General features: G+C 39.7%; 1 protein-coding gene across 7 annotated transcripts in view; it reads right to left on the bottom strand.

Annotated features, from left to right (window-relative positions):
* The window catches only part of chd9 (chromodomain helicase DNA binding protein 9), a 71,175-nt gene that overhangs the window by 30,931 nt on the left and 16,669 nt on the right, over positions 1 to 23,575 (bottom strand). For 5 of the 7 annotated variants that reach the window (XM_026173640.1, XM_026173647.1, XM_026173657.1 and 2 more), the window contains one exon: positions 8,935 to 9,347. In XM_026173640.1, coding sequence (XP_026029425.1) covers positions 8,935 to 9,347 — 413 coding nt within the window. Of the gene's footprint in view, positions 1 to 8,934; positions 9,348 to 11,626; positions 11,845 to 22,383; positions 22,409 to 23,575 lie in introns of those variants that run through there. The other 2 variants (XM_026173683.1, XM_026173667.1) reach the window with 2 other exon arrangements.

The following is a 23,575-nucleotide window of genomic DNA, read 5'->3' as shown; positions in this document are numbered from 1 at the left end:
TGTATGAAGTCCTGCTAAACATTCTACAAGCTGTTTATCAAGTATAAATATTCTACATGGGCAATTTGGCTTGTTCATTGTTTTTGACAATTCTGCACTTGCATAAACTTTAGGGAGTATATTAATGCAAAGTGAATGCATTTTTAAGAGCTCATCACAGAAAGCAAAAACACCTCAAAAGAACTGACATTTATTTCAGAAGAAACAGGGTTATTTTGAACTAAATCTAAAGTGAGACATTTTAACAGCTTTTAAGTGGGTGGATAAGGAACTACTTCTAACAAAAAGGCTATCATTAATGACTTCTAAGAGAAGGGTGGAAAGACAACCAAAACTATTGGGCCCCTTGCAAACATATACATTGAAAAAGAAAAGCATTTGCTGCACTGTACTCCAAAAGGAATAAATGCAGTTTAATGTCAAACTCCAACATACATATAACAGCAGTGGAACGATTGTAGAGAATGGCTGCACGTATTAACATGCTCACAATGGACGCTGCCTCAGTTTATACAGAGAGGAATTCGGTGCTTTACTAAAGCTCCTCCTTAAATGGAAGATTCACACCAACGTCATTCGATCCTAATTTGGTAAATATTTTTTTCCTCTTTAAAATACCATTCCTAGTTTGTGGGTGATGAAACTCTTACCTTGGTCTAATATACATTTATAGTACCAGAGCTCCAGATATCTTCAGCATCTCAGCAAATATCACTAAACTGCAGAATGACTATATGCAAGCTTTTAATTTTTTGCCAGCATTTCATATTCTAATCTCCTCTCTTTCAGTCACATATCATTTCTGTGACCTTTCTCCATATATTCTCTAACCACATATGCAGACACTTCTCCACATGCATAATCTCTTGCTAGCCGCAAGTGGTAAATCTTTGGCTTGGTGTGATATTGATAGGAAATATATATCTTCTTCCCTATAAGCTTTCAAACATGTTAAGAGTGTGAGAGGAAAAATATGTGCAACTAGGACAGCAAAGAAACAAACTGTCAAGATAGCAACTTCAATATGTAAAGCCACTAATTTTGTTGTTTCCGATTTATCATTTCATTCCGATTTAAGACTTCTTTAAAAGTCTTATCTTCGTATATATTTGTAAGTGTGCATAAATATCATTATAACCCAATTTTTTTCATAGTTAAAATAAAGTAAAAACAAACAAAATAAAATTCCTCGAAAACATATTTTTGACACTTTTTCACACATTTCACTTTTAATGTCAAAAAATTAATCATCTGAAGCTTATCTACATGGAAAAATACTTGAAGCAACATAGAATTAGTGGTCTGATAGACTAGATACATTTCAGGTGATACAAACACTCATCCACATACCCATTATAATATCTGACTGTGTAAGGTAGAAAATAACAGACTTCCAGCAACACTGAAGAGCTGTCCCCTCAGTTGGCATCCCTGTCCCTGTCCCTGCCCCTCCACCCCTCTCTGGATGATATTACATCTCACAAATCCTCTTGACAATGACACTTTATGGTTGCCATGCAACATGCCCTTGGGAGTGTATTTGGCTATGTGGGTGTTAAATCTTCCTCATGACATCACTTCCTGTGAAAACAACACCAGTACATGGTTACTAACGCTACGAATGGCTAAGATATATGCCAAGTCAGAGTGACACAGTGGAAGAAGAAAGAAAGTTTCCAGCTCCGACGCCAAGAAAAGAAGACAAAAACCAAAATGAAACAACACAAAAACAATACTGATAATAATGATAATAAAGTAGCTAAATGGGACTGAACACAATGTTTATCGTTGACTAAATAAAAGCTGGCTGTGATATGGGTCTTGCTGAATAGCAGTGTCACATCACCATTTAGCAGCTCGGCAACTAACAGCACATAACAGGGCTAAAGCATCTCTCTGACCCCCATATGGGAAAACTTGAACTGTGAAGCAAGATACTTGAGGACTGTAGAAACATCAATTGAGCCAGAAAGTGAAGACAGAAAATACGGATGCCGGTGTGATACATTTGTATCGACATCTGCTGCATGTGTGCATGGCATTTACGAGAGTCACGTGATTTACATAGATGCCATAGTAATGAAAAATAGATTCTACACTTGCACACACAAAAAACAAAACCCACATCTTAGTGATGGTAACATCCTGTTCCACCGCTTATGTGGCTGATACACAGGACCACCCAAAGATTTACTAACATCAATACTAATGCACATTCTCCCTTTGACTGGATAGCCTTCCCACAAGCTGAAATATGGTAACTCAAATGACAGGGAATAAACTCAGACTTTGAAGTCAACCCCTTACTGACAAAAAGTGGTACAAAAGCAGACTCTTCTGGGTAGTAGTTAGTTCTCCCTGATGCAAAGAACTTTAAAAGATCAGCATGAAAACCACTGAATTACAAAAATTCTATTCATTCTCCTAAGTATTCAAAATGCCTAACAGCCTGACCAGGCAAAGAGACAGCTATAAAAAGAGTTTTGGTTTTTTTATATTGAAGGAAAATGCCAAATTTATGAGAAAGTGAACACAAGAAGAAACTGTCTGCAACAAAGTCTCTGTGGCATGTGTTAAACAAATAATTATCTTATAATACCAACAGTCAACTCTATATTGATGCAATTTCTCATGTTGAATTTTATCAATCGGGTCAAAACCATTTCAAATTATTAAATTTGTTCTCACTGATGTTTCCCAATCTTGAGCAAAACAAATGACCTTCAGACCAACCCTCCGAAACATTATTCGATGAATAGTTTGTCCATTAAAAATAACTGATATCAGAAGGTGACTTCATAACTTTGGCAACCATGTCATGTTTCTTGACATGTGATAACCACTATGGTTGCAGAGGACACCACTTCTACTCATTTTTGTTTCCTATATTTGTACTTTATGGTGCATTTCCGCCCAGAGTTGCTGGGTGGAAATGTTTGTTCCTGATAAAGATTCCAAATTTTACAAGGCCATGTTCAAGACATAATCCTACATCTTTAATTTGACTACAGTTGTCCCTGATCTGACATTACTCTGTATCACTGATGATAGGCTATCACAAGCTTTTTCCTGAGAGTAATAATCTAGTTGCTCGGCTTTCTTGGCTGCTTTTCCCCCATTGTGCCAAATAACCCCATCCCTTGTCCCCCAGTGTTGTCCTGTCCTACTTGGCATGCCGCCAGTGAGAGTGCATGAGTGAGGGTTTGATTTTAATAGAATCAAGATCTGATGGTGCTTTGCCAGCCAAAACTGCAATGAGGCATTTCAGCATGTCGGAGGAACAGTATTCACCTATTAGATAGCCTACCTCAGAAAATTATGATTTTGAGTGAACGAATTATACTCAAAAATGCCGTTAAGTATGCTGCGTGTTTGTGTGCGTTTCTTATCCTGAGGGGCTTATTGACACAGCAGTGCAGGTCGTTCTCAGGAAATCCCCCTTCTTATGAATGGAAGGCTATAATCTCAGTACCACATAGCAAACAACTGGAAACAGTAGCAGCAGCAGCAGCTCTATCAAGCACCCTCTAAAACACAAATACTATATCAGCGCAGAGCACATGGCCTCATGGGATTTCTGCTTTATACAGCAAACATATTTTTTTTTAAATTAAAAATGGGTAGTAGCCTCTCTCTCTTCCACACAGACACACACGCGCGCACGCACGCACGCACACACACACACACATATAAGAACATCTGAGTTTGCATTAAGACATGCACAGACCCCCAGAATGTTTATATATCACATGCCTGCACATGTGAACACGCACAAAAATGCACCCTGCAAGGGATTAACTAGGAAAACAATAAAAAAAAAAACAAAACAGCTTTAGCTTTCCCTAATGAAAAAAGTGAGGGAGAAGAGATTAGACAGCTAGCAGGCAAGCATTGAAATATGAACAGCTATACGCTGCAGCACATACACTAGACTTAAACCTCCATTTTCTATCATGTAATTGATCTCACAAGCACCATTTTGTTTGATATTTTCCTACTACCCTGCTGCTTTGTAGTATCAGCATATTTATAACATGCCTGCTCACAGGAAGCATTGGATGCACAGCTTTGAGCATGCTGATTGAACCAAATTTATATTAGGAAAAAAAATGTAAAGAGGAGGGGGAGGGTGGAACAAAAAGAGCAGCACACTGCTTTCATCTGATAATTATTTGAGGGTATTTTTCAGCAGGTAGGCTGCACAGAAAAGCACATTCCAGCCTACAGAGAGCCGTGATCGGTCAAGCCTATCCAGTAAAATAACCACCTCCTCTCCTTAGAGTAGATAATGTTGGTTAATATTTAAATTTATAAAATTCTGGCTGAAAAGCGAAAAGAAAAATCTATCAGTGCCCTAGTCCTGTTTATTAAGATTAGGTGTATTTACACAATATTAAAAACAGGATATGCAGGTCCTATGGTGACCCTGAAAAAGGCATCCTGTCCACAACATCTTTTAGGGTCAGTCCATCATGTCACGCTGAAAGCAAGTAAAGCTTTTATAATTAAAAATGAACTATTTTACAATGATGGGTTAACTCACTAATCTGTTTTACTATTACGGTCTGTCATTTCCAAAGCATACCACAAGCAATTTTATGTATGATATTATGGTATGATATATCTTTGAGGCACAAATACGTGCTTAAGTAACGCCCTTTTGATTAAAACAAAAACAAAAAAACGCCACAAACGAGTGAATCTGAAGATTCAACATAAACACCTGTAGTACTAACAGTTGAAATGATTCCCCAGGGTTATCGCACCTTATAGCAGCAAAGCATAAGAGCTTCCATGATGATGTGTCTGATTTGCCTAAATGCTGTGGGATCTAATGGTCTATGTTTAAGCTTTGATAAATATTCAGCAGTCATAGTGATTAAAGTCAATTTAATTATTAAGACGGTTATAAACCAAGTTGAAAATTAGTCTCTAGAATTCCCCAATAGCTGATTTTAATGTACCACATCTTGTTTTCCCAAAGTAGGACATCAGTTAGGACTTTAGTGTTGGGAAATTCTTGTTGGGCTATAGTTTCATTAAAAATCCCCAGATAAGAAGAGTCATTTGATACTGAAGCATATTAGCCAAGACAAAGATAACAAATATGTAACATTTGTTCTCCGGTTTGATTTTTCTTGGATATCTGTCATGTCCACCTGTCACAGCGGCTGTTGCACCCATATTTTAATCGGCTGCATTAATTTATTTATTCTCATCAGACAGGCAGATTTTCCATATGATTGTATGACCCCCCAATTTGCTTTCCAAGCATCTGGTGAGCAAACTATCCAAGTAATCCAGAGGACACTTATTAGGCATTAAACAGAATTGATTCTCAGAGAAACATAGGTAGTGATGACAGTATAGTGGTCTCAGAGAAACAGAGCCTTAAGTATACCGACAATTAGGGTAATGGTCTTATCGTGGGATCCAATTCCCTGCTTAAAGAACAGTCAGACGATGCGATGGAAGAGTGAGCACATACTCAAACAGCACCAAATACACACAACCTCCAGCTTTCAGAACACAGCCAAGCACACACCCTCAACAGAGCAGAGCCTGAATTAATGACTTTAGCGGAAGGTTAGTACCTCTGCAGTCGGTATACATTAATATTTTATGTGGAGATCCTTGGTGGTGCATGCATATAAACAGGACTCTCTCCACTATGAATACAGAAAAGACGCTTCGTGTTATAGTCTCAATCACCGCAGTCTTCATCACAAGTGCAACAGATCTACCCCTCCCTGTACATATATAAACATATTCCAACTGCATCTGTGTGGAGCAAAAATAGAAACTGAATCTTCTTCACAAAAAAAGAAAGAACTAGTAAACAGACTATGCATTATACAACATATCTATAATTAATTGTGTACTCTTGAATGTATGCAAATGTGTGTAGAATTGGGCTTTTATTGCCAGACCAAGAGTCAACCTGGGCAAGAGGCCAAGGCACAGTCAGAAATACAGCCATTCATAGCCTTAATGCAAGAACACTATTATGGATAGGCCCTGTGAAGTAGTTCTACAAGTCCATAGTCAAAATGTACAATGCAAAAATGAAAATAAACACTGTAACTGTTACAACAGTGCCAGTCACTTCAGTCTTTTATAGCTGGTATGTTTGTTTTGTTAGCCTGGAAAGTTTTCTCCTTTCTGTCTTTCATCAACAAGTAGTCACTCCCTGTGCATTTGCAATAATACATTTACTTCATTACTGTTTAGAAAAAAAAGTGGGTGTTGAAAATGGTATTTATGACAAAATCAGGCCATCCAGTGCTCAGGACAATGGGTTTTAGTTTTTATGTTTATGATTAGAGTGCTGTGAGACTGTGGCGGATCATGTTTTGACTTCGTGATTCAAGGTCTACACCTGCCTGTCTCAGTTAAACTGGACTTGCTGGATTTAGGTGAATGCACATTCTATTCCTGTAAGTGTCTTTGTTTATATCAACATGGCCATCAAGAGTCACAGTTATTTTGGTTTTTGAGTCTTCAAGCAGCATCATTAAGTGGAGCTCTTGAAAAAGATCCGCTCCAATTTGTCTGTTCTTTATTTGCTAATTAGCAAAGTAAAAGCTCCATTAGCCTCAAGATTTTCTTAGCTATGAATCTTCACACCTCAGAGGAAACATTCACACACTCCTACAAACCTCTTGTCATATACAGACAGCTATACGTCACTGCCGTGTTCGCACCAAAGTCTTTTGCATTTTAACAGCTTAACATATTTAAGAGCAATTTTAATAGCTTAAATAGCTTAAATCCCAAAATATGATTAATTAAGGCATAGTAATGTCATGTAATGTTTAGCAAAATATAAAGCAAAGCAGTCAAACTAATTTGAAATGTCGTGCACTTTATAAATTTCTCAGTATGGTCATTCTAGTCAGATGACCGGTCCATCATCTGACCTGAATACACTTCATTTTTCAAAATGGCTGGAATACATGAAGAAATGGGTGCTATAAAATGTGGTCTATATCACTGACTGTATTTTGGTCTGACTGTTTTTTTGTTTTTTAAAACAACATTTACCCCAGGTATGGTTGCTTGGGTTACTTAGCTCATTAGCTTATAACAACAATGACTGTTATCTGTGACACATTTAAATGACAGACTGCAAACACACGGTTAGCTGTCCTTTAAAGCCATCAAGTCTTAGACTGCACTTGATTACATACTGATGGTTTTAAGAACTGTCTCAACGGATGCAAGGTGGTTAGAAGAGTAAAAGATCTGGGTGTGCACTCTCTAACCAATATGAGTGAAGCTTCCTGATCTTAAAAGTCAAAGATAAATAACAAGTTCAAACAACGCTTTCATTTTAAGATCACACCTGAGCTTGTTCAAAAATTCAATCACATCCACAAACCTCATGGAGCTCATCATGGAGCTGAGACATGACTTAATGTGAACACCAACAGACACCTACCTCCAACTAAACCTGAAAGTGTAGGCAGACTGTATCACAATGACTGATGCCTCCATCATCTCACTGTTCTCCCAAACATTAGCACTTCCAAAACTTTGTCATTTTCACACACAGGACATGTGAAATTCATTATGTGCTACAGATTTTCTCCCTCAGCATACCTCATCTAATTATTAACCAAGGCCGCAGCCAACCAGATATTTAGTTTGACCATTTCCAGCCACTCTCACGCTAGGTTTCAAATGTGGGTGCTGCTTTAAAACCAATAGTGATTTTTTTTTTCTAGCTGTACAATGTGATATATTTAAACATTCCCCCATTCCTTCAGTTCCCTGCCTTTGCATTCACATCTGCACCAGCTGATATCTTAACAGGCTGCGCTGGGTGTGGCTTAGAGCTACATACTGCTTATAGCAGTTAAAAACGGGGGGATGGGAGACAGATTAAGGTATCTTTACATCAGCACTACTCACAAAAACATACTAAGAAGCACTGTCCTGCATGTAAATGGAGTCTTTGTGTGCTCCTCCCATGTCTATGCTGATGACTGAGCCTGGTTTATTGTTATGGCGTGCAGTAAAGTCTGTTGAACTTTGAGCTTCCATCTTGGCAACCACAGGCAGAAAATAAATGTAGAAATGTACCAATAAAAATCAACCGATGCACAAGAACCTAAAATCAGTCAAATGCTGCTGCTTTATTGATGCAAATAGCAAGAAGGAATTACCTTAAGTCAGAAAAAGACAAAGTACATGTATAGTAACATTAATTCAAGTTTAAACTTACTGATCTGTGACTTGGGAACTTGAAAAAAATTTTTTTCCCCTTATTGAAAATTGCTCTTTTTAAACTGGCTCTTAAATCAAACATTTAGAACAATCATCATAAATATGTAATAGTTTCAAACTCTAAACCATCCCTTTAAATTCCTAAGCTTCAGTGAGAACTGTTAGAAAAGTGGATGTGGATGAAGTGAAGTGAAGAGCCTCAACATAAACGTGACTTTTACTGAACGCAAGCTATGTGTTTAACCATTTTCCAGTAGTGACAAAATAGTGATCAATAATGTTAACATGTTTTTCACTACATAATCTATAGAAAATACAATAGCTGACATAAGCTTTCCAATATGTAAGATTTGGTCCTGTAACTTTTCATTTTATATGAATCTCTGTCTCAATGTATTGTTTATCCTATTTACATATTAAAGTGGTGTATATTATTGCTATACAATTTTTTAAAAATCCTAATTTGAATTCTGAAACGCTGAAGCTACGATTTCTTTGTCTTTTGTATATTAAGTATAATGACAGATAGTTAATCAGTGGCACATGTTACTTGCGCATACGGGCTCATGAAATGCCGCTGTTACTAAAGCATGAGTTGAGTTAAAAGACATGAGATCAAAGCGATGTTTAGTGGATTATTTTTTGCCAAAGCAACAGCGCACTGCAGCAGTTTATAGCTGAGCATTAATGGTTGTGACTACATACCCGATCTTGGCCTTCTGCTTGGGCTTGGAGGAGGGTACAATACAAGCTTTCCTGCAGGCCTTCTCCTTGGACCGTGCCTTCCCATTTCCTTTGTGCTCATGATCACGGTGGGCTTTGTACTGCGAAGAAGAGCTGGGGAAGCTCTCTGGGCTCATAACCCTTGGGATGTTTTTCTCCCCTCTTTGCCGAGCCTTTGCAATAGCCTCTGATATTATCCTATTTGCCTTCTCCTGCTTGTCCTGTGGAGTTGAATCCATCTGATGATGCGTCCTCCGTGGAACCCTTTTCTCTGATGAGGAGCTGGATGAAGATGAAGAGGAAGATGAAGAGGATGATGACGAGGATGAGCTGCTCTTCATTGGGGGACTGAGGACCCGTATCTGGCTTCCGGGACCATTAGCGTTCTTTCGAGGCTATGGTCAAAGAGAAAAATAAACAGAAACATAGTGAGCATGGTACTGTAAAAGGTGTGTGATGTCATCGAGCCTTCGAAACAAAAAGCTGCACCTTAGAAAAATCTAGTGATGCAAAGATCTTTAAAAAGAAAAAGCTTAATAACAAAACAAATGTCCAAATACTAGCTTCAAAACACTGACTCACAAAAAATAAATAAAAAATGCAAAACAGGAAAAAAAACAAAAAAAAAACAACAACATCAGCCTTAATTTACATAATGCATATAACAGATTACAAAGCCAATGAGGTACAATGTGGATGTACTGATACAGCCTGCAGCCATTTACAGGTTATGCATTTCTACTTATATAGGTGTGTTGTCACTAGGTTTGGTAACAAACAATTTAAAAAAAAAAAAAAAAAAAAAAAGGAAAAAAAGATATTGTTCAAAACATCTTCCTGTTTTGTAACACCATAAGCATTTATTAAAAAAACAAAACAAAACAAGCCATTAATACCACTGCTTGTATTTATAGCTGCATTCAGCATGTGGATCCACTATAGTCACACAGCTCAGCTAACACAATCGAAATATTGTTTCCTTCATAGAATATCGTGGAAGCACAGTGCGATGCCATTTTACTGTACAGTAAGCAGCTGAATGTAATAAATATGAAACAAGGTCTAAAACAAGGAAGAAACTAAATGTTAAAATCCAGCCTTCTATGAATTCGCAACATACTAGGGTGCATTCGTGTGACGAATGAAAATATCACTCATTCAGAAAAACAGAACCTTCTCAAGGCTGTGTGAAGCACTCCGGCAGCAGAGCTTGTTGCTGTCCCCATCTCAAAAGCTGGGGGTGGGGGGTGGACCTGCCATGCTCTGCATGATGCTCACTTTAACTCTACTCTACTAGTAGACACTGAGCTTGATGAAAGGCCAATGTTTCCTCCAAGAATTCGTTTAGATCAAGGGCAGACGACCCTCTGTCTGAACTCTGAAACCATGTGACATCAAAAGTCAACTGAAATTCTTTTGGCTCAAGTAAGCTTTTCAAACGGAGGGTTAAACACTGGTTCAATGTAGCAGGTCACAGTGAGCCTCGCAGACATAAATAATCTAGCCTGCCTGATACATGATAATATGTGCATAATAGATGGCGTGACTGCGGTTATGACTACACAAGCACCCTGTGGTGGGCTTTAAGCCCAGCAGAGAGGGAACCCATAAATGGATGACCTAATCTAAAAATGTGTTGCGTATGCCTACATGGCCCAGGCGCGGCTGGTTGCTTTTTTTCCACACTGCTAGCTAAATAAAGAGAATTAGCTTGAACCTCACTGACAAAGTGGGGGAGGGAACTGAATAACTAGCAATTCATTTGGAAGAAGTGGGGAGAAAAAAATACACACATACACACAAAAGCTGCATTATGATTTTCACGTGTGCCACGCCGCTGAGGCTATTAGGAGGAAATTTACCAGATCATGCTGGAATGTTCTCATTTAAGTTATTGGTGAAAAGAAAGAAAATAGAGAGAGAGAGAGAGAGAGAGAGACAGAGGGAGGAGTAGAAAGTAATGTTTAAGAGCGGAAGAACATGAACGCACATGAAAGAGGTAGGAAAGAGGAAGACTAAATATGAAAACAGGTTTCTATCAGAAAGGCAGCGCAAGGGAGAGAGAGAGAAAAGATAAAATGCACCAAAAGTGAGAGCACTGCAGCTGTGTAATACATCTATAAATAACTGAAATTACAGCCTGCCAGCACTGCAGTGATTTCAATCTCTCTAGCAGCACGCAGTCCCATGAAAACGGCAGGGACTATTACAGCTAATGAAAAGGTAGAGTAAGCTCCATTTGGGCCGGACACCTTTCCCTCGCTCCCACCCTCTCATTTCCACATGTAGTGAGGTCTCTGGTGACTGACAGGCTCAACTCATAGAGGGCACAAACACACGCGCGCACACGCACACACACACACACACACACACACACACACCATACACTGTACATAAACTACAGAACAGGGCAGCAGAATTCAACTGAGAATGAAAAGTGATGTATGATTGGACAGTGGGGATGGGGAAAATACTGTACATCCAGTAAACCATGCTAAGGTCCAGCACAGCAAAGCAAATGAATATAGAGGGAAAGGGGAAAAAAGCAGCAATGAGTTCAAGATGGCGGCAGTGCAGCATGAGCCAGTAGCAGAGGAGGTTGTTCAGTTCCTGCCGGCCCCTCCTCCTCCCCCTTGTCCCTCCTCCCTCCCAGCTCTCAGCACAGCTCACTTACCCTTCCTCTTGGCCTCTTCACTGTAGACATGGTGTTTTTTTTCCCTTCCTCTTTCCTCCCCCTCTCCAACCGGCTAACAAAAGCCTTGCCCTTTCGCTGGGTTTCTTCTCTCTCCGTTGCTCACTCACACTTTCTGTTACAAACACACTCACTCTCTCCTTTTCGTCTGTCTCTCACTCTTCCTTGAGCCGTGTGTCCCCCCCTCCCCTCCCTCACTCCTCGTTTGCCTCCCCTCCTCCTTCCCGGTCAGCTCTTCTCCTCGGGCAGTGCAAGAGCGCCGGATCTGTTCGTCTCCTCCTCCCCCAGCAGGCAGGGCTCAAGAGGAGCGCATGGGAGCTCACTCTCTCTCCTCTCTCTCTCCCACTCGCTCTTTCTCTCTCACCCTCGCCTGTCTCTTCACAGGGTGATGGGGGAGCAGCGCTGTTGGCGGTAGAGGAGGTGCGTGGCAGTCCAGGAAGCTCTCATTCTGCTGCTGTGTGCTGCTTTACTGTCGTCCGGCTTCACCCAAGTCTCCCTCACTCACTCTGTGTGTGTGTGTGTGTGTCAGAGTTGCCTTCCTCTCTCCTCCCCTCTCATTGATTCCTCTTTTTGCCTGCCTTTCGTGAGTGCACTCAGTGCCTCTCTGAGCCTTCACCCTCTTGTTTCTTGTTCTTTCTTGCTCTTCCCGCTTAGTCGTTTCTCTTTTTGTGCCTCTCCTCGTCTTCTTCACCAGCTGGGATAAGGTAGGTTACTCCTTTTATTACACACAAAAGCCTTTTTTGTGTTATCTTGCTCGCTTGTTTGGCTGATTGTTTTTTCCTCCTTTCTCCCCCACTTATCTTTTTCCTTGTTCTCCCTCGCTGCCCTCCCCTCTCCTTGGCTCGGGCGTGTGTGGCGAGCTCGAGACTCTGGCAGGCAGAGCGACGGAAAATGAAAGCACAAAGCAGCAAAATGCATCAGCATGAATATTAGAGATGTCGTTAAAACCCAGACTCGTTTTTCTCTCCCTCTCTCTCTCTCTCTCTCTTACTCACTCTCTCTCTCTCTCTTTGTAAGGAAGTAGGCCAGCAGATGGTGCTAGCAGTTATTACATTAACTTTCACAACTTAACCCCCAAAGTACTGGATTTCTCCCACGCCACAGATTGTCAACATCGTAGCTTTTCACTTCCTCATATTGGTTACTGATAGTGATATGTTGATTTATAAATAGAACAGCAGATTCCAAGAGAGACAGAAGAACAAACAGAAAAACAAATTTCCAAAGGCTAAAAATAAATTTCTCATACAAACAGAGTATAACAGATTTCAACTTCCTAATTAAATTGGCACACACAGCCTACACTGTCTCCAGCGGTGAATTCAAACACTTTTACCGGGTCAAAGCCAGGTCACCCTGCTACGAGTCTTGGGGGAGGGGTGACCAAGAGTGGAAGCTGGGATGTGTCCAAGACATGGAGCTCTTCCTGTGAACCACAAACTCTTTGAGCTAGAAGGCCTTTCAGGGAACTCCTGACAGCACAATGTAGGGTCCATGTGCACAGCCTGGTACATGGTATTGGGAATTATTTAGACACAGGCTGGCTTGACGCCAGGTACAATACCCCCCAACGACTGGGTTAGGCCTGAGCTACTGACGGACGCCATCAGCTGTTTTTAGTCTGTGTTTACTGTGCAAAACAAGGTAAACCAATATCCTTCCCACACAACACAAAGTCAATTTCAAATGCAGCTGCACACAACACAGTTTGTTGTCTGTCCAGTTCAATTCAAGGAAGGACACACTTTTCATGCCGTTTCTAAAAAAGAAGTTATTCTAATGGCCAAATCTAAGACACCAAGAAACTAAAGGACTAAATGGTTGCATTCATGGGATGAATAATTACCACAATTCAAAACACGAACAGCTTTTGAAACACATGCCATCTGACCGGTCAGGGTGACACAAGCTGCATGGCGGTTGTGAAGACATTAGTAAATAAAACGCAGAGTAAGACATTATCCTAGGAAGCAAGGAGTCAGACTTCCAGGCAGGAACACATCCCATATAGTGTTACTTTATATATAACTTATTATATTATTAAATGCCGATCCTCCTCACATGGGTTGTGAGTTTATGGTGTGAAATGTGTGGGGTAGTGTGTTGAGGTTACAATACAATATGGCTTTACACTCCATGTTGTACACATATTCTAACAGCCTTATTCAAAATCTGTATGTGTGTAAATGGGGGTGTTGTTATAGCAGTGGCTTTAGAAATTCTCACACCATCTCCCTCTGGTTTGCTCTTAAAGCTCTATATTGTCTTTTCTACAGAGATCACAGCCATGTGTGCACAGCAATATTCCTTTCTAAGTGTTTGCAGCAGCGTGCCTTGTATCAACCTGCCAAGTCAGGCCTTGGAGTTTGGACTTTAAAGCAGACCACATGCTTGCTGCGAGCAGAGCAACAGCATTATCTCCAAGCGAAACAAATCTATTGTCAGATAATGTCCACCAGGCTACACTCCCCAAGGATGACTCGACAACACACACACTCACACTCACATTGTAATGAGTTCACAGTCACATATTGCATAGTCATATATTCAATCCACCCTAGACAAACATAAACATAACTAAAAATACAGTCTCCTCACAGTCCTCATTAAACTGCAACAGTGAAAAAATAAAGAAACTTTGTCATTCATTACTTTAACTGCCACAGGTTTACACAAGTATGCAATTTTGTACATCCCACAATGGTTTATCTTCAGGAAAAAAAACATCAAGTATTTGAAGAATAAAATAACCTGGTACAAGCCTCCAGAGAGTCGGAATAATGCCTCATTTAAAACCAGATTCAGTAACTATGTTGCTTTTAATGAAACATTTTTGCTCCATGGTAAATGTTTTTTCTACCCGGACTAGATTTTAAAAAATGAAGGGGAAAAAAAAAAGTATAGCAGTCAACAACGTACACATGCTTCAACGGTCACATGGCATGAAGCCACAGCTCCTTGGCAACTAGACAGTTAATATGCAAACAAGCCTGGCAGCTCTGTACAAGGGGAGTGGCTTCGTTTTAGGACAGATGAGGGAGGAGAAAGGAAGAGGGGAGGGAAGTAGAGAAGGGGAGGGGAGTAGCAGAGCTGGTAAAAGGAAGCGGGTGGAAAAAAAAAATGTGTGTGCGCATAGAGAAGCAGCGTGGCTGCAGAGGCACAGGTGTCTGTCGCTGAACACTCCATTACTTCCTCATCAAAGGGTCTGTATTAGTGCGCTACTGCTCTCATTTCTTGCCTGAACCACCATGAGAGTCTCCACCAACTCACCATTAAGAAAATGGAGAGCTCAGAGCTAGCAATGCACTGGCTGTAAATGACAAGATGGCTAGCACCCACGAGGCTCTAGAGCCAAAAGCCAGCTGTTACTCTCATATCCCAAAAATTAATTCCTTATCCAGCTCAAATGCAATGACACCAAGTGTCAGTGACAACACTGTGCGGGATGAAAAAAAGGCTGCACTGGAATAGACAACGCACACACTTCACATTTTTAAATGTTATTTAAGAATTAAATTTGAAAAGGTGATTGATAAAACACTACTTCTTTCATATAATGAGGTTTTCACTGGTGAATAAGTTTACTGCCATGTTCTCAAGCTAAAAATAAAATACACACAAAATCAAGGACAGCTATTCTGTAGCGGAGACTTAACTGTGTGATTTTGTTTTGTCTTCAGTGACCAATGCTAGATCCAATCTATCCTTGCCATGATTCTGAATTAGACATGCTATGATGAAAATGGATGGTGTCCTGTTTAACCATTTTTCTTTTTAGCCAAAAAAAGAAAGAAAGTTTAAACAGGCCTCAACAATATAATGATTTATGCATTTCTTGGAAAACAAAGCCAGCCTTCAAAATTTAATGAGAATCAATTCACAATATTCTATTATATCTATCTACTATTTTCATTTCATTTTGTAGCACAGAAGTAGATAGTCCACTTAAGTTGCAAGTGAATGAACACATAAAATCACCTGTAGTGAATTCACCAAATAGTTACCTGCCTTCTTGTGCTAAACGTATGGTCCTGTGATTTGTCCACGTACACTTGCAAACGTACACTTGTGCAGTCCTCCAAAATCCCAACTGCTCATTGCTGGATATGGATGACATGCATTGCATTTAACAGAACAAGTAAGGGAGTGATAGTGGCATTTAACCGGAATGGAAAAAGCACCCCCCAATAAAACTCCAAAGTTAAAGAAATAAAAGTATGAAAGTAGAAACCTAGTTGCAGTGGATTCATTTTGTTGCTTTAAAACACTGTTTCATTTCAGCTCGTTGTATGTTTATAACTTCGCTTTTCTCCGTGGCTGGCTGATGGACCAACAATAGCACAAGCAAGAGTAGCCCACAGACCGGTTTTACCACATACTTCTGATACTGCCCCTATCTAATGATTTCTACAGGTAGATGGGCAGTTTGTAGCTGCCCATAGACATCTAACACACTGCCAATGCACTACAATCCCATGTGCACAATGAAACATGACATGGACCTTTTAACTAGGGAGCTCACAGAGTAAAGACCACTTGATGACTGCTTGAGCTGAACCTGTTATTTGTGTTCTTACCTCCACCTCAGTCTGGAAAAATTCTGGATGACCATGACTGTTTAATTTCAGCCAGGTTGTATGTTTTGAAAGGAGATGGGCAGGTTATTCATTCACCTTCCAAACAGGTGTTCTAGTTTAGAATAACAGAAATTGTTTTGCAAATATTTAAACTTAAAAAACAAACAAAAACAAAACATTGATACCAATGAAAGAGGTTTTGGCTTTCTCCAAAAGAAAAAACAAAACAAACAAACACCAGAACTGCTATTTTTCACAAGGACTTTCTAAGCTGGGTTTAATATACTTAAGATCAAAATGTATTTTTCTTTTTCATATGGTGAAATTTAAGAGGGAAATTGAGAGACCTCACTTAAGTCGCTGCCTGAACTATGTGCCAGTTGTTCTTATATTCTGAGTCACTCCCTAAACATTTAAACCAGGAAGAAGCCAGCTTTGAATATTTTTAATAAACTTTAAATTAGACATAGCGTTTCTCTGTCTTCTGCAAGTGTGAAATGTGTTAAACCATCAAAATGCTTGTAATGTAGGTGTTTTTAAAAAGGTGATGCTGCAGCTAGAAATAACAATTGGTCACATGGGAGTTGTTCAGGCCACTTTCATCTTACTATTAGTTCAAAACATTTAGTATAATACAGATAATTATAATGCTGCATCCACTGGGTTAACCATTCAATAAACCCAACACACCCAAAAGAAGTGAATGAGCATGAAAACTGTACTAGCCTAAGGAGAAACAACACTGTCAGCACACTATGCATTGTGTGTGCACATGTATGCATCTGTGAAGATAATTATAGATAACGTGCAAGTAAACCAGGATCTCAAAGCCGAAAAGGACGTTTTCTTTCCTCCATCCTTTAACAAACAAACATTCTCCAACAGACTGCATGATCTTTACATCAGGGTTATTTCAGTACAAATACAACACTAAATGTACTGGATACAGTTAACTAACTAATAGGTCCAGCAAATTGAAGGACAGGCTTTATAAATGTAATCATGCTACACTCCTTAGAAGCACAACAACAGATCCAACAGGCTTTCATAAAGAAAGACCATATATCCTTGTGTTTGTGCAATGCACTATTTGACTTCTTCCTTTATTTAAACAAGTTTAGCGCTGAAAGACATTCTTAATTCCAACAAAAAGCCTTTTGGGCGCAGATGGGATATAGGTATAGTATGCTGGACGTAATCATCTAGCTATGTCAGTTTTAAACACTAGGGGGTGACTGTGAGGAGACAAAGCAGGAATGTGAGGTATAGAGAAAAGATGTCTACAGCCACCTTATGTGATTCACATCCAAGTATGAGTCCAGAGTAAATGTCAGGCCTTTGTCTAAATTCCACTAATAAAGCAAAAGAGAAAAAAAAAGAGGAAATTGATTTTACATTAAACAGTATTGTTTTTAACTCCTGAAGTACTATCACAAATGGGTAAATATTTGAAACTGTTTCTCTCTTTGACTTACTACCCACTTAACCAAATAAAACGGAAGCACTGTCTGCCCCGCAGCAGTGTTTCTAAAGTTACTAATTAAACTAAAGCCATGTGAATAGCAATAACGTCTTTCATTATGCTGATGACTAGATTTAAAATCATATTTTGTTAATTAACATACTGAGGAAAATAAACTCAGGCCTCTGTTTTGTGTTTGCTTTGCTTATGATGCTAATTTTCCCAGTGAGTGAACATTTTTAAAAAAATTAACAGCCATGACGTGGGTTTGGGACTTGGTCAGAATACATAGTATGGTCTAGTCTGGGCTCTTTGACAACCAGGGCCAATGACTGAGAAGAGAGAGAGAGCAATTCTAAGTAGGACATTTGCCCCTCTTGCATCTTTAAGTGTCAGCTCAGAGGGCAGACACTCAGTGAGGTTTAAGATGATATTTCAAGGACTAGCACTGCTTGCATGCACGAATGAGTAGGAGTCAAAATGAAAGCAAGAGACCATCCATCCAGAGAGGGACAACTCTCACAATTAGTAGCTGACAAACACACTTTACATACCAGCAGTGCAACTAAGGAGCCTCACTTCTGAGTACTGGTTAATATAATTAGTATACTTTATTCTTGACATTCAAAACAAATCTGTGTATGTCTTATCGCACATAAACACCCCCACACACTCGGTCTTATCTTTGTGGAAGTGCTATCTATTTGTATATCACTTTCAAACAGAGGAGAGGACCCTATCCTAGACAGAATATAAAACACAAAGTCAATGTGACAACACCAGTTAGTGAAGTCCTGTCATGAAGGGTCAGTTTTGACTATTGCCATCTTGTTGCTTTGAAACTGGACTTTTCAAGCAAGAAGTGTAACTGACTAAGAAATTGACGGACGGTGCATCATAATTTATATGAACTTTCTCAGTCTTGCTACCCCCTATTTATACATCACAGTTTAAGTGTAGGGAGAGTTTGGAAACTCATCTATTCCCTACAAAAATTAGTTTTTATGTCGAATCAAAAAGCTATTTGAGCTACTTGTATTGTAATATTTTTGATTCACATGCATTCTCCCAAATATATTTCTGTAGAGGGTCTACTGTTAGTCTCAAATGCAAGTAAATTCTTATGCTGCCCAAGATAACTAGCATTGCCTCCCTTGCCTCCAATCCACATAAGCCTCTTTACTTCACTTTAATGTGGAAAAAAAAACCCTACTAACAAGGGATGACATTTTTCAAGGTAAACTCATAACTCTTATTGGTGGTAACTCCATCACTGATCACCACAGCTGGCCAATCAACACTGTTTTCCCCTTCAACTCTGATAAATCCTGAGCTCTGCACTCTTTAAAAACATCTGTAGCCATGGCATTGATTCATCATTGGAACAAAACTAGAGAATGCAGGAGGACCTCTTTGTCTGTTATCTTGATTTAAATTAAAGCTTAATGTAAAAGTCTGTTTGCAGAGATACTCAGTTATTTCCCCCCTACCTCACTGTAGGGGCCTGTTTGCAAATGAAAGACTCCATAGTGTGGTGCCTTTTGAAGAAGGGAGGAGAGACAGACAAGCTATTTAATACTCATAGCAACAGAATGAACGGAACAAGTTAGAACTTTAAGCATAAAGAAAAAAAAGAAGCAGCAGCAAATTCAATGACTTAAGAGTTTTAACTTTGTAGGTGATATCCACAAATGTACGCCCACTAATTACGGTAGGCTCGTTATGATCATTCAACACCATATATGCACAAATGTCTCCTGCTGGTATAGCCTTACATGTCAGGCTGGAATTAGAAAATAAATCCAATTGTGTCTCTTTATTTTGCTAGCAGTCGAGCTAGTTGGATAGCTTTGCTCTGTGTTTGAGCCACACAGTACACAAACATGGAGATTGGACAGTGCCACCTTTGCATGACTTGTCCCTGCACAAGTGGTTTCACTTACTGGCAATCTCACAGGAGGGCAACAAGACCAATTCAGAAGATTGCCCAACCCTACCATATTCATTCAGTGGAGACCTGTCAATCACAATGTAGGCCCACTCTAAAGGATACCCTGCGTTACTGTACTTTTTCACTATCAACTGAAATGATAACGTAATAAACATAACAATCATAGATCAACTGAGCAGTAGGGTGGTTTCCATTTTCATTTGTAAACTCCTACTTCTACAAATGGACATCCAGATGAGTTACCTGGTCATGAGAAAGAATGCATGTTAAAGGGATCAGTGTGTCTGTACTTTATATTGATTGATTGATTGATCATACTTTATTCATCCCGAGGGAAATGGTAAATGGTTATGGAGTCCATGGTCCATTCTCAGGGCTATGTGCTCATTCTAAAGTCAAATTTCATGGGACTTTGTTCATGCTGGAAGACTCCACTAAGGCAGAAACAATTTAATATGGGGACCAATCTGAATTGCTCTCTTAAAAATTGTGAAATGGGACATTTGCCTTGGTGGAGGATGTGCTTTGAAAGTGCCCTTCTAGAGGTTTTTTGAGTTAGTGTGTGCTGTGGTTGTTCTGAGTAATGATGTGGTGCTCTCTGAATCAGAGATGGCACAGCAGGTCAGACACCAGGCAGTGAAGTGGAACTGAACTGTGCAAAACAAGCAAGCCGGATGATGCCATTCATTAATGGGAACATCGGTGCAAACTGAAGAGTGGAGCCGAGAGGAGGTCCCTTAGGATGCAACAGAGAGAGAGAGAGAGAGAGAGAGAGAGACAGAAGGAGAGGGAGGGAGGATGGGAGGGATGAGGTGGAAGAGAACTCAGCAAAGGGCTTACTGCCAGACCTTTACAGCTCCTTCATTATTGAAGCAGTGCAAAGGCAGAGCAGGGCCAGTGCCTGCGTAAGGAGGAACACACATAGAGGCAACCACATACATTCATGCACAAGAAGCACAGTGCAGGTGTGTAGTTAACCTACAGCCTTCAAGATTTGATGAAGTGAGGACTTTTTTTTCCCCCCCCAGCTTTGATTTCTACCTTCTCCTGTGCGCATGGCAGATATCTATGAAACGAAGAGAGCGAGAGTGCAGAGCAGAAGCGTTTTCCCCGCAAAAATGGAAAAAAAAAGGAAAAGAATTACCTTAGTTGCATCTTAACTTTATATTAAGATAATGACATTTTAACAGTTGAATCCAAATTATAGATCATTTTTATGACATGTCTCATAAGCTGCAACATAAAACTGAGTTGTTGTTTTTTTTTTTCCAAACTAATATGCAATCTGAGCTAAAGGTAAAGAAGGTAAAAGAGCATGGTGAGGTCTAACAAGATCGGGTCGTCACCCCCAAGCCAACTGAGGCATAACGTAATTCACACCTCATCAGGGGTTCCCTGTTGACTAATTTACTAGTCAATTAAACATGAAAGAAAAAATACACTCAAATTGAGAACAATCAAAAAGGAGTGGAAACTGTATCCAAACAAATGTGGTTACACACTGCTCCTGTCGAGTTGCTACGTGCCAATTTACTCATTTTTTTGGTCAAACTACTGCCTTACTTTACCCCTTACTAGTGGTAGGTGGGTGTGTTACATCTTTGAAATGAACCTTATGTGTAAGTTCAATAAGGAAGATGTGTAATCACACATCTGTGTACTACCCGAATGTTTGGAGGCTAGACAGTGCTTTTCATTACTTCCACTTTCCCAAGTTATCAAGCTCACTGCTGACATCACTGGTCTGGACCAATCATCTTTCGGCCCACCATCTTCAAGCCAATCGGCCTCCACTTTGTGCACTTTCACTCAGTGCTCATCAGGCATTCTCCCTCAAATTCAAATTTTATTTGTGTCACACACACACACACACACACACACACACACACACACACACACAACCATACACAGTATGACATGAGGTGAAATGCTTATAGCTGTGCAATGCCCGACCATTAAATGACAGTAGGTTTACAGTAAGATATACAATGAAATAGGGCTGCACGATTAATCGTTAGAAAATCACGATCTCGATTCATACTTATGTGCGATCTCATTTCCAAATGACAACGATTTAAAAAAAAAAAAAAAAAAAAAAAAAAAGACGACGACGACGATTGTACCGCATTTTGATCCGGGACGTACTCTGCATGAAAACAAGCGCTCACTCTTCTTGCTCAACAAATGACAAGGGCAGAGCCTTATACCACGTGATACAGAAGCTGTGCCGTGTGATGCTAAAATTAGCAGGGAAAAAACAACGGAGAGCACATCAGGGATGACGAGAAAGTAGGGCTGCTCAATTAATCGAATTTTAATCACGATTACGATCTGGGCTTTCAACGATCATTAAAAATGACTGAGCCGATTATTAGCCCCTCCCTCATTTATCCGCGACACCTTAAAGGCCTGTCCGTGAAAATATTGTCGGGCATAAACCGGTCCGTGGCGCAAAAAAGGTTGGAGACCGCTGATTAAGAGGACCCGAGGGAAGCTCAGAAAGCTAAGCAGAAGTTATTTGAAGAGGAGAGTGACTGCTGTTGGTTGAAAAGAGAGGTTAAAAAAAAAAACTTCAGTGGTGTTGCACACTATTTTATATTATTTTTTAAAGTCATTGTTAACCCTTTAAATCCGGTCAGAGCAGCATGCTCCGTTTTGTGTAACTATTTTTAAATCCCTGTAGAACCTGAACCGTGTAAGCTAGCGCAATAATTTGTTTTGCATATGAAACCGGAGGAGTTGTACTTACATCTTATGCCATCAGCTTGTCCTCGGTCACGGTTTCCTTCCACATAAAGCTTTGCAAATATTGCATAAAAAGCGCTTGCAGGAACAAAAACATAATATTCCAGAAACACGCTTTGCCGATTCGATCAGCTGTTCATAACACTTCCCAGAAAAAGTCGTCAGTGCGAACTATCACATGTCCGCCATTTCCTGGCCGAAACAGGAAGTGATGTCATTTTTGCGGAAATGTCGTTTTTTTACTTGTAGGCCTTAAAAACCTATACTGGTCATGTTTGACTTTTCTGAATAGTTTCTGGGATGCTTAGAACTCAAATTGCACTGCTGGAAATAGTTTGTTTTGATGCACCTGCTGTTTTCTTTGCAAATTTGCATCATAGGATTGTTTTTTTGTTTTTCCTGTAGTATATAAAAATTGCTGTATCTCCAAAATAAAACTATGAAGACACTCAAAATAAATTTCCTGTTGTTGTAAACTATTTTTTGCAACTTTTTTGTATTTAAAGTTTTGAGGGATAAACCTCTTAAATTTCTCCAAGTAGAAATATATGTAAAAAAACAAAAACGATTTTCAATTTTCTTGTAGTTTATTGCACTTTTTTGCAATTAATGTAGTTACTATGGACTTAATGCATACATATTATTAAAATATGGGCTATAACAGTTGTATAGCAACTTGAAATGCTCCCACAAATGGCACTACAACATGTAAAAAAATAATATAAGCTCTGGTGGACTTGGTTCTATAGTAGGTCTTAAAGGGTTAAATAAATATCGTCAAATAATCGAGATCTCAATTTCAGTGAAAATAATCGTGATTATCATTTTTGCCATAATCGAGCAGCCCTACGAGAAAGTGACAGGAGAAAATCCGTCCCGGTCAACCACCCAAACATCAATAACGGGAACCTTATACAGCGCTTCCCTATACACGTCGAACTCCCGCAGGCACAAAGAAATTACGGAGGCTATCACTTATCACCTGACCAAAGATATGGCTCCCATCAACACTGTGCAAAACGAGGGATTTAGGAAAATGATCAACACCCTAGACAAACGCTACACAGTGCCGTCCCGCAACTATTTTTCTATTGTTGCACTACCTGCTCTATACACGCAGCGTCGAGCAATGGTGGAGACGGAATTTCAAGTAGTACAACATTTTGCGGCAACAACAAAACGTGAGACATTTGTTG

The sequence above is a fragment of the Astatotilapia calliptera genome, chromosome 1 (assembly GCF_900246225.1).
Source record: "Astatotilapia calliptera chromosome 1, fAstCal1.2, whole genome shotgun sequence".
Classification (NCBI taxonomy): domain Eukaryota; kingdom Metazoa; phylum Chordata; class Actinopteri; order Cichliformes; family Cichlidae; genus Astatotilapia; species Astatotilapia calliptera.
The sequence above is the reverse complement of the archived record's forward strand: the minus strand, read 5'-3'. Positions and strand labels throughout refer to the sequence as shown.